The following is a 13450-nucleotide window of genomic DNA, read 5'->3' on the forward strand; positions in this document are numbered from 1 at the left end:
AGTACAGTGGTACCTCAGGTTAAGTGCTTAATTCGTTCTGGAGGTCTGTTCTTAACCTGAAACTGTTCGTAACCTTAAGCACCACTTTAGCTAATGGGGCCTCCTGCTGCTGCCGCGCCACCGCAGCACGATTTCTGTTCTCATCCTGAAGCAAAGTTCTTAACCTGAGGTAATATTTCTGGGTTAGCAGAGTCTGTAACCTGAAGCGTATGTAACCTGAAGCGTATGTAACCCGAGGTACCACTGTATTTACACAGTTCAGTCATGCATTTCTAAAACAACAGGTGAAGGGGCTTTAGGATCATATGAAGCCGTGTTGACGGACTTCAAAAGCCTCCCCCCTAAATCCAGATATGCATTAGCTTATTGCGTTAACTTAGTAGTGAGTTATGACCAAGACACTCTTCCTTTTTCAGTGTTATTTCTGGTTAAGGAGAAGGGCTAAGCTTCTAAAGCCATCACTCAAATGAAATTCTGATCACCCATTGTGTAGTTTTACTAGTGCACCAGGTGATGTCACCGTAAAATGAGGGAGACCTCTGAGCATATCCAGAGTTGTTTTTTTTTTACCACTGAATTTACCCCACGTTATGTATCTAACAGGGGTTAAAGCTTACAGGTCGGGCGGCGTGAATTCCAGGCTGTGCTGAGCCCCGGAACCTTTTGTTTTGAAATAAGCGAGCTTTCGAAAGACCTCTGCTTCCTATTCTACCGCGTTTGATGGGGGGGGGGGTGAATAGACCTTTGAATTGCCAAGCGGAGTTGCGGGGATCAGTGGAAGGGCTGACAACAAGGCAGAGGGCGGGAACGAAGCCGATCCGGGTTTTTAAAAGCCCCCAAGAGGTGGGGCAGGAGGCAACGCGACGGGTGGGAAGGAGGAGGAGGTCTACAGGGGCTTCGCCCCGCCCCGGCTGGAGCTCGGCGCCAGCATAAAAACCCTCCGCAGGCGCCTCCACGTTGCATCTCAGGAGCAGCTTCGGAGGGAGTCGGGGGCTTGCAGCGCGATTAGACATGGGCACGGCACTTGCTACGCGGCTCGGCTTGGGGCTTTTGCTCCTGGCGCTGCTTTTACCCACTCAGGTGAGCCTTGGCAGCGATCTTGGCGTGGCATCGTCCTCATGACCCCATACTCTAATCTAAAGGGTCGAGGGATCCTGTTTTTCCCTTCTGTTTTTCCTCCTCGCCCCCATCCCTATTCTAGGTTACTGTTGGGTTCTCGACCCGACCTGCCCCCCACGCTTTGCGCTTTCCATTAATTCCTTTTGGCTGTGCACGTGTGAAAGGGATGGAAGACTGGCTCGCCCCCGGACAAAGTCGCCTTGGGGATCCCGGACCCGGTCCCGTCCGAGTTTAGAGCAATCCACTGCCTTCTCCTACAATGCGCGCATAATTGTGGCATCCCCAAGCCAGGGCGGATTCTACAGTGCTGGCTTCCCACAAAAGGTCCTAAAGTTGTGCGATGTTTCTGGGCGCTGCGGTCGAGCCCTAAACATTCACGCTTTTCTCCCTGTCCTTTCCAGATCTCGATTTTTTTGGGGGGAGGCTTGTTGTCTCTCGAGACAGACAGATTCCAACAATGTTAACTGTGCCATTGCCTACCACATGTTCTTTTGCCAACTAGGGTGGATTGACTTGACTCGTTTTCTTTTGAAATCCGTGTTAAATGGCACTTCTCTCTCTTATCTCTGCCACCTAGAGTGGCTGGGGCAACCAAATCAGATTGGTGGAGTACAAATAATAAAAGTATTATTATTACCTCCACCTATTCTTCTGGATAGGAGATCGTGTTAGGAGGCTTGGGGCACCAGGCTTGCAATATTCTGCCACACCTCAAACAAAATACAAATGGGTGCCACCCGTATCAGTGAGGGTTCAGAACACCCTCCCTCAGGTAGCTTTCAATGTAAATCCTCAGTGCTACATTGTTGAGCTGTTTAATGTAGAATCTGCACTGTGTAGACAATGGGGGAAGATAGGACCTCTTGTTGGAATATGAACCTCATTTAGATTATCCAAGGATGGATATAGAAAGATCTTAAATTGTGGCAAGTGTAAGAAAATGGGTCTTTTGCATGATGGGTTTCCACAGGAGGAGGTAACCATAATTCCCAGTTTTCTTGTTTTATGTAAGTTTTTAGAATCTGGGATATGAGGCAGACTGTACAGATATGACTCTTATTGTTTCGTGTGCAAGATGCTAGCCTGCTTCCCTTTTCAGTGTTTTACTCTTCCCCTCCCTGGGAAAATTCCTGCAGACACCCAGTATTGATTTCTCTCCTCTTCATTTACCTAGCTTCTGTCTGTTTTTCTTCAGTTAGGTACAGACAAGTGGCTGTTTAAAATACTCAGTGTAATCCTAGGCACGTCTACTCATAAGTAAGTGTTACTATGTTCAGTGCAACCTACCCTTAGTAAGCGTGTTAGGTTGCAGACCCATTAGTATCCCTATTTGCAATTTAGTAATCTACCTCTAGCCACTGCTTTGGAACCATAAAGGCACCTTTCTTCTGTCTTTGTTTAGTAATCAAATACCTAAGATATAATGGAGCCTAGGGATGTAAATGGAGACTTTTTTAAAAAAAAGATGTCAAATATGCCACAGCTAGAATAAAAGAAAGCTGTGTACACACTATACATTTAAAGCACAGCTCTTCCCTCGCACCCCCACTCCCGCCAGTGCTGGGAACTGTAGTTATTAAAGGTGCTGAGAATTGTAGCTACAGTCCCAGAACTGGTGGGTAGGGATTGTGCTTTAAATATATGGTGTGTACTTAGCCTGTGTTTCAGGGCAGGCTGTTTCTGTAATAAAGGATAGCGGCACACAGTTTTACCACTTAAGGAATTTGGAATGTCCGTTGGCTTTCGGTGTTAGTTTCGTTCCACATTCTGCTCCAGAGTTTTTTTGCTGGAGGTGAAACAGTTGGCTGCTGGCTATAAAATGACAAAAGCTGCAGTGAGTTAGTACTTCACGCAGCCAGCTACAGAAAGAAGGATGAGTCACCCTTTTCCCTAGCTCCGTCATTTGCCCCAAACAAACAAAAAATTGAAGGGGTAGGACAGAGCTTGAAGCAACTTTGGCCAGGAGAGATGGGTTAGCTGGTATAAGGCAGCCAAGATAGCAGGCAAGGCTTGACTGCCATCCAAGAAACAACTTTTGGAACTGTATTTGAGAATATTTAAAAGATCCGTTGTGAGACTAGATCTGCTTTTTGAAGCTGCTTTTAGAAAGCAAACAAAATTTGCAGGTAGGTGTGCTGCTCTGTTAGGAAAACACTAGGAACTAGCAGCAGCAGCATCCAAATACTGAGCATCTCAACTCTTTGAGGTTTCTCCCATAAAAGAACTCCTGAAAGCAATGTTTGATATGAAGGTGTGCAGCAAAACGCTGGTCTCCTAAGTACAGTACTCTCCACTTATGCCACATAGACTGTCTGCCAGCATAGACCCTCTGGGGATGAAAGTCACATGCTAACAGATGCCATGCTTTCTTGTTGCATTCTAATGATAAAATTCTATACAGTAAGCAGCATATAAGTTAACATTGCTACAGATCTCTGCTGCAAGCTGCTTAAAGCACATTGAATTTTAAAGGCAAAACAGCCTGACTGTACGACTGCAGCCTTGGTTTCCCCCCTCATAGAATTGTAGAGTTGGAAGGGATTCCAAGGGTCATCTGGTCCAATCCCCTGCAATGCAGGAATCTCTGCTAAAGCATCCATGCTAGTTTGTGTTACACAGACTCCATTGCAGCCATACAGCAAGTCCACCTTGCTTTCTCTTTTGAAACTTTGTGATCTACATGCTTCACTGGTGGAGCTTGCTTGAAAGTAACTGATATCCAAAACAGATTGGCAGAGTTACATTGACTTGAACTTGTATTAGTAAGTGTGGTTTAAGAGGCACATTTCAAATCGTAATGCCTGCAACAGCAATCTCTTACTGCTTATTATCGTGGAAAACATCAATTTTCCTGTATCTTGGGATCCAAAGCTATTCCATACATCTTCCCAGCTTTCAGACATACAAAACACTCCTCTTGTAACTGCTGGAGACTGACACTTTGATTCTGGAATAGCTCTCCAGTATAAATAGCGCCACACTGAAACCCCTAGCGCAAAATTACCAGCTAGGCAGTGCAAAATACTACATGAAAGACTGGATCTTGACTAGAAAGACAGTTATTTCTGTGTGTTCTTTCTGTCTCTTTGTGACGTGAAAGCTATTAAGCTAGAGACAGAAAGAAGATGGCTGTTCAGAGATAGGATAGTAGTCGTGTGTGTATTCATCTCACTTGAACTATTGGCAAAACTAGTCTTTATGGTTTTGCTAGATCCTTTTTTTAAAAGCTGTGTGACAAATAGTGACCAAAACAAAAGAAACCTGTGTGTGCCACAGAAAGTAAAGTGATTTTCAAGTGATTTTCAAGCCCTTAAAATTCCTTAGTATTGTCCCTAATCTTAAGAGCTGACACCTCATTCAGTCAGCCTTGCTTCCAGTTGCATGGCACCTTGTTAGTCCTGCTTTAGGCTCTAATTTATTCATTAAAATAAATAAATCTGTATTACCATTTGCACAAAATGTCCAAGGAAGCTAACATCAGGACTTGCTTCTGAGCAGGCAAACAATTATATTAGAGATGGATCTTCTTGGACAGGCGTTGTCGCACTTCTCATCGCACCCATTTAAAGGTAGTAGCTTTCCTGAACTGACAGATGAAAATACATGCGGATATGCCCTTGAAGGCAAAATGCAAGTTGGAAAAGGTATTAATTGTGGCTTTACAGTCTTTTCTTTCTTCATGTTTAGACGAGTGGCGGTAATGGAACAACTCCATCGGCTGCAAACAATAATTCAAGTCCAACGTCCGCACCACTTAGCACACTGAACAATACCACCACCAAGGGACATGGAAGCTCTCTTCAATCAACTACGGGCCTCTTCATTCTCACAATCTCTCTTCTATACGTTTGTTAAGAAACCCTGGCTGGGAAACTTCCACCATTCCCTACCCAGTGCCCTGAACCATCTGAGATGGCTAGACCTTCCTATCCCAGCATGAAAAAGAACCACAGAATACCTGCATCAAGTCAGTGCAGTTTACGCTACAGTTCAGTTACTGGTACCAATTGGACTGAAAGTCTTATAGGAGCACCTGATGATCCAAAGCCATTTCCCCTGAAAATCAACCCTATGACCATTCAAGATTTGGAAGGCATTGGGGTGGGCTCCAGTCTTCAACAGCTGGAATTGGAAATACAAGACAAAGAAGTACAGCTTGACTGGCACTGGATAATGACTACCATGAAAAACATAGGAGAGAGATCATGAAGATATGCAAAATAAGGACTCTTTAATTTGAATGAAAATGAAGCTTCGAAAACCACTAGAAAATACAAATGGCACTGGTTCAGTTCACTCAGTTTCGTATGTAAGGATGTATCCAGCAGACACAGAGTTCCATCCAACATTTTGCTTTGGAATTTCCAGCTTCAGTTGGGCAGATCTTATTTTAAGCCTCAGTTAATGTGTGGCTGTTCTAACCAAGCCTGTGTAGTTTTAAAATGTATTGGAAAATTACTTTTACTGTGGTATTTCAGTTTTTCCCCATTTTACTAAAGCTATAAGTGAACCATATGTGCCAGCAAAGCAAGTTATTTGGCAAAGCAGTGGCAAAAACCGCTTGAATAAAACTGAACAAGGGATCAAACCTCCACTGCTAAACTTGAAATGCTATTAATTTTTCATTCTCATAGTAGTCGCCTTCTAAAATAAAGCCTCTAGAGTCAATTCCAGATGTCCGTTTTGATTTGGTGCAATTTGTATTTTACTCTATTTTATGCTTGAAATGTAATGTTGGGGCAGAAGAATGGAGAGTAGCTTTTTCAAACAAAAGTGGGAAGGGATGAAGTCTTCAATTATCAAGAATTTTAGAGAATGTCTCAATGATTGAAACCAAATAACACTTGCACAGACACATTCTAGGTAAGTAAGTGTACTAGATAACAAATAATTTGAACTAAAGCTGGCACTAAGATGCAGGTTGAGCTAAGTGCTTGGATTTTCAGAAATATGGAGAGGCTTGTTGACAGTACTATGTCCATGTAGAGTCTTGACCTGTTCCTGTGGAATCATAGCTTTTAAAGAGAACCCATCCTTTGACTTGGACAGTTTACCCAAAATCTAACAGTTTGCATTGTTGAATAACCATGTGGTAAACTCCATAAAATACTATGGTAGGGTATATGTGCACTACTTCCTTTTTTGTATCAAGTACACTGTTTTGATTTTGTGACTCTGTGATTATGCTTTAAATTTAATTGGGCAAATTGTAAATAAAAAAAACCCTGATCTAAGATTTGTGTATTCTAGCATTTCTTCAGCACTTTACCATAACTAAGTTAGAGCAAACAGATGCAGAAGAAGGAAGGCTTTTTGCATTCCAGCAGAAAATGTTGATAGCTCTTTCTGGCCCTCTTGTATGTTGGTGACATCACACATGGGAGAAGCTGCCCATTTTCTTTAGGATGTTTTGAAAGGTTTACTCATGAAGGCCCTGCAGTATGTAATGTTGCAGCTGATCAATTAAAAGCCAGGCAAATGGAAGATGACTCATTGGCCGGCTGATAGATTGCTAACGTTAGCATTTTTCTGTTAGGGGCTTCTGTACCTCTGATCACTTACATAAATGGCTAGAAACACCACAAAGGCTGCTTAGATTCCTGAATCCACCTCCCAGAATTCCCCTTGCCCCTCTCAAGGATCGTCAATGGCACAGGAATACTGTCAGGTTGTCTATGTAGGTAGCTCCCCTACACAATCATAAAGAAAACTTGGTTGTATGACACATGACTTGCACTAAATAAATAAATAGTCCAGTAGCGCCTTGGAGAACAACTAAGTTAGTGCTGGGTATAAGCTTTTGTGTGCACACACACTTCTTCAGGCATGACTTGCAGTATTTCTGCACTCTTGCATGCAGCCTTCTCATCTCAGGGACATGGTTCTGGAGAAGCACACTTAATGCATACATTTTAGATTCAAGCAGTTGCATGAATTGCATGGTATACATGCTGGTGATACTTCATAGCTTGCTCCTCCAGAGGAAGGATGCTTTAAAAAAAATTAATCCTGATTTAAGTTAGGGTGATCAGATGTAAACGGTTAAGACCCCAGTGCCTTGACAATGTAGCAAATGCTGGGTTTCTTTTAGAGACTGTTTGACTCCATGTGACAAGTCACCACACCTGGTGCCCAGAGCATCTCTGGAGTCGTCTAAGTACATGGAAGAATAAGCACTTACTCAAATATCTGCATGTGTAGCCCCTTCCCCTTATATATTACGGAAATTGGGCAAATGACCTGGAAAACCAGCAACAGTTAATTGTGCCGAAAGTGCCAAAGACAGATCCCAAACTCAAAAATTCTTGTAGCTTTTACTAAAAAAAAGTCAACAATTTGGGGGTCTTCCTAAAAAAAAAAAAGGTGTACAACTCTTGGGGTGTCTTGGGGTATCTTACTTTTTGAAATATGGCAATCCTAAGTTATACTGGATATAGGTCAATCAAATTTTCTTAGCTACATGTCCAGTGTCTGAAAATCAATGCAGTGTAAACATGAAGAGTTGGAAAAGAGACTGCTTCAGGGATCTGGAGCATAGCAGAGTACTGCTTGTCATCTTCTTGGTCTTTCTAGCCATATTAAAACTCAATGGGTTCTATCTAACCTGATCACTGATTTGGGAAACTAATAATAATAATAATCAGGTAACCTAAGAAAGACTGCTAGTATAATTTAGTCACAGGACAATGAAATCATTGAGGAAGCAGCAAAGCATGCCAGAGAGAACAATATGTCTTTATTAAGCTAGAGGGGAAGTGGCAGGGCCAACTTTTAATACCCACATCTATGTTCAATCAGAGCGCTGGAGAACACAGCAGCACCCACTATATTCTGGATTTTATGGACTTAATCTGGATAATATACTGTAAATTGAAACTTTAAAGATCCTGCTTCTTTTCAGTGGCAGCCAAGGTTTAATTACTACAGCAATGCAAACAGATAATACAATTTAAGGTCACTATCAACTCATATTTGGAAACTCTAGACAACATTTTAGTGATCCTTCCTTGGACAAAAGAATGGAGAAGTGAATAGAATTCTGTTGTTTTCCCCCACTGTTAGGTTTGTGTAGCTAAAAAATAACTGTAAATACATTGAATGCACGATAAACTGCTGAAATAGTACCGTAATAATCATGATAGGAAGATTGAGGGTATAATCTATGGGGTGGGTGGGAACAGTCAACATTAATGTATTTCCCCAGTCTTAAGCATTTTTATTTTTGCTGGCATGGACATATCCCAAGCAATCAAGCAAGGAGTTCTACAATACAATCCTATGCATGCCTACTTAGAGGTAAGTCCCACTGGGTAATCTCTGCCATAAGTCATCCACTGCATCTATCACATATGACTAGCACTGGACATCCCACATGGATTGCAATGGGTCTTGCTCCCAGATAAAGGGGCATAAAGTAGTTCTGTAGCCTTAAATGTATTGTGTGTTTTACATTTTCTCCATCTTTGGACTGTGAGCAGGCCATAAAAGTGACCAGCAATGATACAAATTGAGCGTGCTATTAAAAATTAGTAGTAATTAAAAAGAGTAGCATGATCAGCTGTAGCATAATTTGACCAACTGCCTTAGCAACTGCTGAACAGCATTCTGTAACAAGAGTGCTAGGGTACGATACTGCACTGAACTTACTCTCCCAGCCCTAATTTTAGGTTTTTTGAACCTAGATAGAAGGCTTCTGGTGTAGAAGTAATCTGAACAGACTTCCCCAGTCTTCATACTCTCCCTCACCCCTAGGCCTGGCACTTTCTCATGAGAGTTGATTTGACTCTTGCTTTATAAGCCCATTGATTGAGGTTCTTTATTTGTCATGCATTTATCAAAGTCACCTCATTCCTCAGTTCAGGTTACGTCGGGTCCCCTAGTAAGCCTTACAATGGAACGTTTGTGTCCAAGAACTTCTGCACATATTCAAACATGCATACCTTTAAAGTCATTTCTGCCACCGTCTGCTCCTTGCTTCCTTTCAGACACCTGAATGTTCAAATTTCCATATATGGCTGAAATGGTTACTGCAACAGACGCCATTCAGTTACTATATTGTGATAGGAACAATTGCCAACATTTTGCGCTCTCATTTCTTTTGTACGATAAAAGGTAGATTTGAAATTGGATCCCCACTTGTATGTGCAGAATGTTTTTTATGGTACTGTAGCCTTTAACACCATTATATTGGCCTGCTATGTTTTTATATTATATAGATGGTAGTTACTGAATGCAATAATTTTTAAAGCAGCATTAAACACTTAGAAGTTTTCGTGTTTAAAGGCTTACTGGTTACATTATTATGCTGAGGCCTTGAAAAGTAACTGGATCTTGCATTCAGTTATCAGCTTCTGATTAGCCAAGTGAAACTCTGAGCTTCCTGCTCATGAATGCATAATTGGTCTGCTTTAGTCTAATGAATGACCCAAGGCTGCAGAGGGAATGGGATTAATTCTATACTGTTTGGCCAATTTTCTGTTTTCCCTATCCAGAAATGACCATTTATGTCCTACAGAGACTCATAACTCTCCTGTAATATTCATGCTGCATATAGATGAATGCATTATGTTTTCATCCTCCTAGTTATCCTCTTGCTTTCTTTGCATTAGGTATACATTGATTCAATAATTAAAAAACAAACAAGGCAGCAATATTTTGCCTTAAATTGAATTTTAAACTGTATCAAAATTCCCTTCCATAATCTAACAGGGAATGTTTATTAACAAATGAATACAAGTCATTGAAATATTTTAGTTAACATACTTCCTAAACCACAAATAGTCTGGCTCCACAGCATCTGCCTACAAGGCGCTCAGAGATGTAACTTCTGTTTCCTGAGAGAACCCACCTAAACCCCATTTATTTGCAAAGTTTCCTCACTGCTTTGTCTCCTTCTAAATAATAAATAAAATATAAAAATATAAAATATAAAATAAACTTATATACCCCTTGTCATGAAATAATTAAACAATGTAAAAGAAAAATTGCCTAGCAAATAAAACAAATTTATTTTAGTCATAAACAATCTCATATGGCAGCAATAAAATGACACTAAAGCAAATAGTTTAGGAACCATTTTGTAAGCAAGCGATGCTTTACTGCTTGTGCAACTTTTTCTGACTGCTGTATGGAAAAGTACATGAATCTGACCTTTGAAGAGTTTATCAAAGGCTTTCTGAAAAATGTATGCAGTCAGCCACTTCCAAATAGACCAGCAGGAAAAAGGTTAGCAAACATGTCTCAGAAGAGAGTTCTAGAACACTGGGGCTTCCTCAGAGAAGGCCTTGTTCTTTGTAGAGAGTAGCCTAGTCTCTCTATATTGGAATATGGAGATGGACCAGTTCAGAAGATCTAAAATGCTGTCAGTGGTGGTGGTCTTTATATGGGAGATGGCATTCTCTCAGGTATTTGTGAAACAATGCATTTGGTCTTGAAATACAAGCCTCATATAATCAACATGCTTGAGTCTAATTAATCCATATGGCCTTAATGCCACAGAGTAAACTGTCTTTCCAGGCATAGCCTATGTCACTCCCCCTTATCCTGGGAGGAAATGAGCAACCTAGCCATTTCTTCTACCCAGTTTACATGTGAATTTGGTATATGAGGAGCTCTGAGCCACTCCCTCCAGCAGCATGGCTTTAACTAGCCTCTTTTGTTCCAGACAATAATGGAGTCTGTAGGTACTATTTTTCCTATACAAATAGTTGAGGAACCATTTTGTAAACAAGCAACATTTTACTGCTTGTGCAACTTTTTCTGACTGCTATATGGAAAAGTACACGAATCTGACCTTTGAAGAGTTTTGTAAAGAAACTGTTTTGTAACTTACTAACTGGTCTATCTTTATGCTAGGGAAATGGGAAAGAGCTTTTGAAAGGGGGGCATTTTGGAACTCATCAAAGGGGCACATTTAAAAGGTTTTACACCCTATATTTTTACACTTTCCTTTGCTGCATGTTTTGCCATGTGAAATTTCTTCCGGGGTTCTCTCACCAAAGCGTACCTGCCCCAAACTTGAGTCTTGGCTTCCAGGAATTCCAACACAACCAGCACTTTTAAGTGGACATGGGGAGATATCAGGGGCCAGCGAACATGCCTTAAATAGGTGATACATGAGAATGCCAACCAGCACCCTCCAACAGGAGCAAAACACATGCATTCTGACCTGGCCGAAGTTTCTGAGTTACTTTCAAGCACGTTATGGTAGTAGTCTAATGTGCAAGTCACCCAGATGCGAATGATACTAGCACATTGATAAATCAAAGCTGATAAAAGCTGCTTTTCAACAATGTGTTTGAGCCTCCACGGTTAGAAAAGGAGGAGGTGTGGCAGATGTGCTTGTTCCCCATTCCCCACCCCAGTGGTCACTTTGCCTGATTATGAACACTTGAAGAGGGCTTGAATCTCCCACTATTCTCAAGTCTGTATTAAAGGTTAAGTTAAAGTTGCTGCTACAAACAGAGTTGAGTTAAAGTCTCGAAGCTACAAACATGAGTCTGACCAAACTGCGGGAGGCAGTGGAAGACAGAAGTGCCTGGCGTGCTCTGGTCCATGGGGTCACGAAGAGTCGGACACGACTAAACGACTAAACAACAACAACAAAGTTGCTGCCCTGAGCTGGATGGATTGAAATTGTTATGCCCCATCCTTGTGCATTGTTATAGGGTGAACAGTCTTATAATAGCACATATTATCAGAAGTTAACAGGATATTTTGTTTTCATTCCCCTTTTTACTCTATCACTTCTTCCTTCCTTCCCGTACAGCTGTGTCTATGCCTGGATATTAGATGGCTCTCAGTAAGGTCTCCTGAAATGCAGGGGATATTTATCAAGAGAGGAATGTGTGTGAAAACTAGCCTACTGTGCAAAAATAAAGTTCACACATATTGCTTTGCCCACTTTGCTTCTAGTTCCACACACCACAGTCATATGACCCCCAGGAGGTTGTCTCTTGGGATTCAAAAGTTTATCCACCCCAGTTCTATGAGAATGATGAGCTGATGTAGGAGCCTGGCCAATTTTGATGTTGACTAGTTTGTGTCTTTGGCTCTGCTACCCCTGATTCTGTCTAACTGCAAACATCTCTGAGCTAGTGCAAATAGCTTGAGAGTAGTATTCGCTCATCTTGTTTTTGTTGTTCTCCTCTGACAGTTATTGCAATTAATTATTATGGACTGAACAGACTGATGCATTGTTAAGTGTCTTAATATGAATTTTGGTTTTTGGCTTGTTTTGTATGTTGATATATATTATCATTTTGATATTTTGTATTAATTCCCGTACCCTCTCCTCCTGGTTTAATTGTTAGCTGCTCTGGACTTCCATTGGGAAGGAAAAGCAAGATACAGTGGTACCTCGGGTTAAGTACTTAATTCGTTCCGGAGGTCCGTACTTTACCTGAAACTGTACTTAACCTGAAACACCACTTTAGCTAATGGGGCTTCCTGCTGCCACCACGCCGCCGGAGCACGATTTCTGTTCTCATCCTGAAGCAAAGTTCTTAACCTGAAGCACTGTTTCTGGGTTAGCGGAGTCTGTAACCTGAAGCGTATGTAACCTGAAGCGTATGTAACCCGAGGTACCACTATATAAGCAACGGATGACTGAAATGAAATGAAAATAATAGAAAGTTGCTGTAATGTCAGAATGAATCTGGCCTTCTGGCTTCTAACTCCTTGCACCAATTAATCTGGGATGTAATGCTTCTGAGAAGGACTGTGGTTTGGCTTCTCAACTTTCCACAGGTGCTCAGGTTACCTGCCCAGTGAATAGTCTTGGGCAAGTTATTCTGCTCTGTTCAGAATTAGCCTGTAACTGAAGAGGGATGCTGATGTCCTGAGACACTGAGAACTCCCTGCTAGCAAGGTGCTTCTTCTCTGCATTACATAGTTGGCTTAATGTGCTTCATTGCTCACTAGCAGTATAACCAAAGAGTTGTTGGGCATTTGTCCAAAAGTTTTGTTGACTCCTAAGCTCAAACGTCTCTTTCTTCTTTGCTTGTGCTTTCCAGCCCCCTCAAATCTTCCAAGTTCTTCTTTGTTCTTGGCCTATGCCTAATTTTTCTTGATCTTCACATTCTTATTTTTCTCATCTATTGAAATGACACCAACCAAGGTCTCGCCATATCTTAAGTGCATTTCTCAATCTATTCCTCCTTGATTGCTATGCTATCTCCCTGTGACAACTGCATCTGCTCCTGGGCCCACGCGCATGACTTGAGAGGAGTGCTATATTGCTACTGTCGACTATAACATCCTCAGCAGTTCCCTTAATTACTGCTTCTATGATACTTCTGGTTCCTTCATCTTTTGCTGCTCTTTCTATGCT

General features: G+C 41.6%; 1 protein-coding gene across 1 annotated transcript; it reads left to right on the forward strand.

The window, feature by feature from the left end:
- Positions 1–932: 932 nt before the first annotated feature.
- On the forward strand, positions 933–6353 carry CD24 (CD24 molecule). Its single transcript, XM_081905293.1, has 2 exons — positions 933–1080; positions 4807–6353. Exons 1-2 carry the CDS (start codon positions 1012–1014, stop codon positions 4972–4974), a joined length of 237 nt encoding a protein of 78 aa, XP_081761419.1. The 5' UTR covers positions 933–1011; the 3' UTR covers positions 4975–6353.
- Positions 6354–13450: the final 7097 nt, after the last annotated feature.

This window comes from Podarcis melisellensis (genome assembly GCF_964234715.1).
Source record: "Podarcis melisellensis genome assembly, chromosome: 3".
NCBI classification, from domain to species: Eukaryota; Metazoa; Chordata; class Lepidosauria; order Squamata; family Lacertidae; genus Podarcis; species Podarcis melisellensis.

What these genes read in the sequence shown, in the direction of transcription:
- CD24 (XM_081905293.1), top strand. Translation starts at nt 1,012, where the DNA reads ATGGGCACGGCACTTGCTACGCGGCTCGGCTTGGGGCTTTTGCTCCTG. An exon ending in CGCTGCTTTTACCCACTCAG is followed by an intron (nt 1,081 to 4,806) that starts GTGAGCCTTGGC and finishes CTTCATGTTTAG; the next exon opens with ACGAGTGGCGGTAATGGAAC.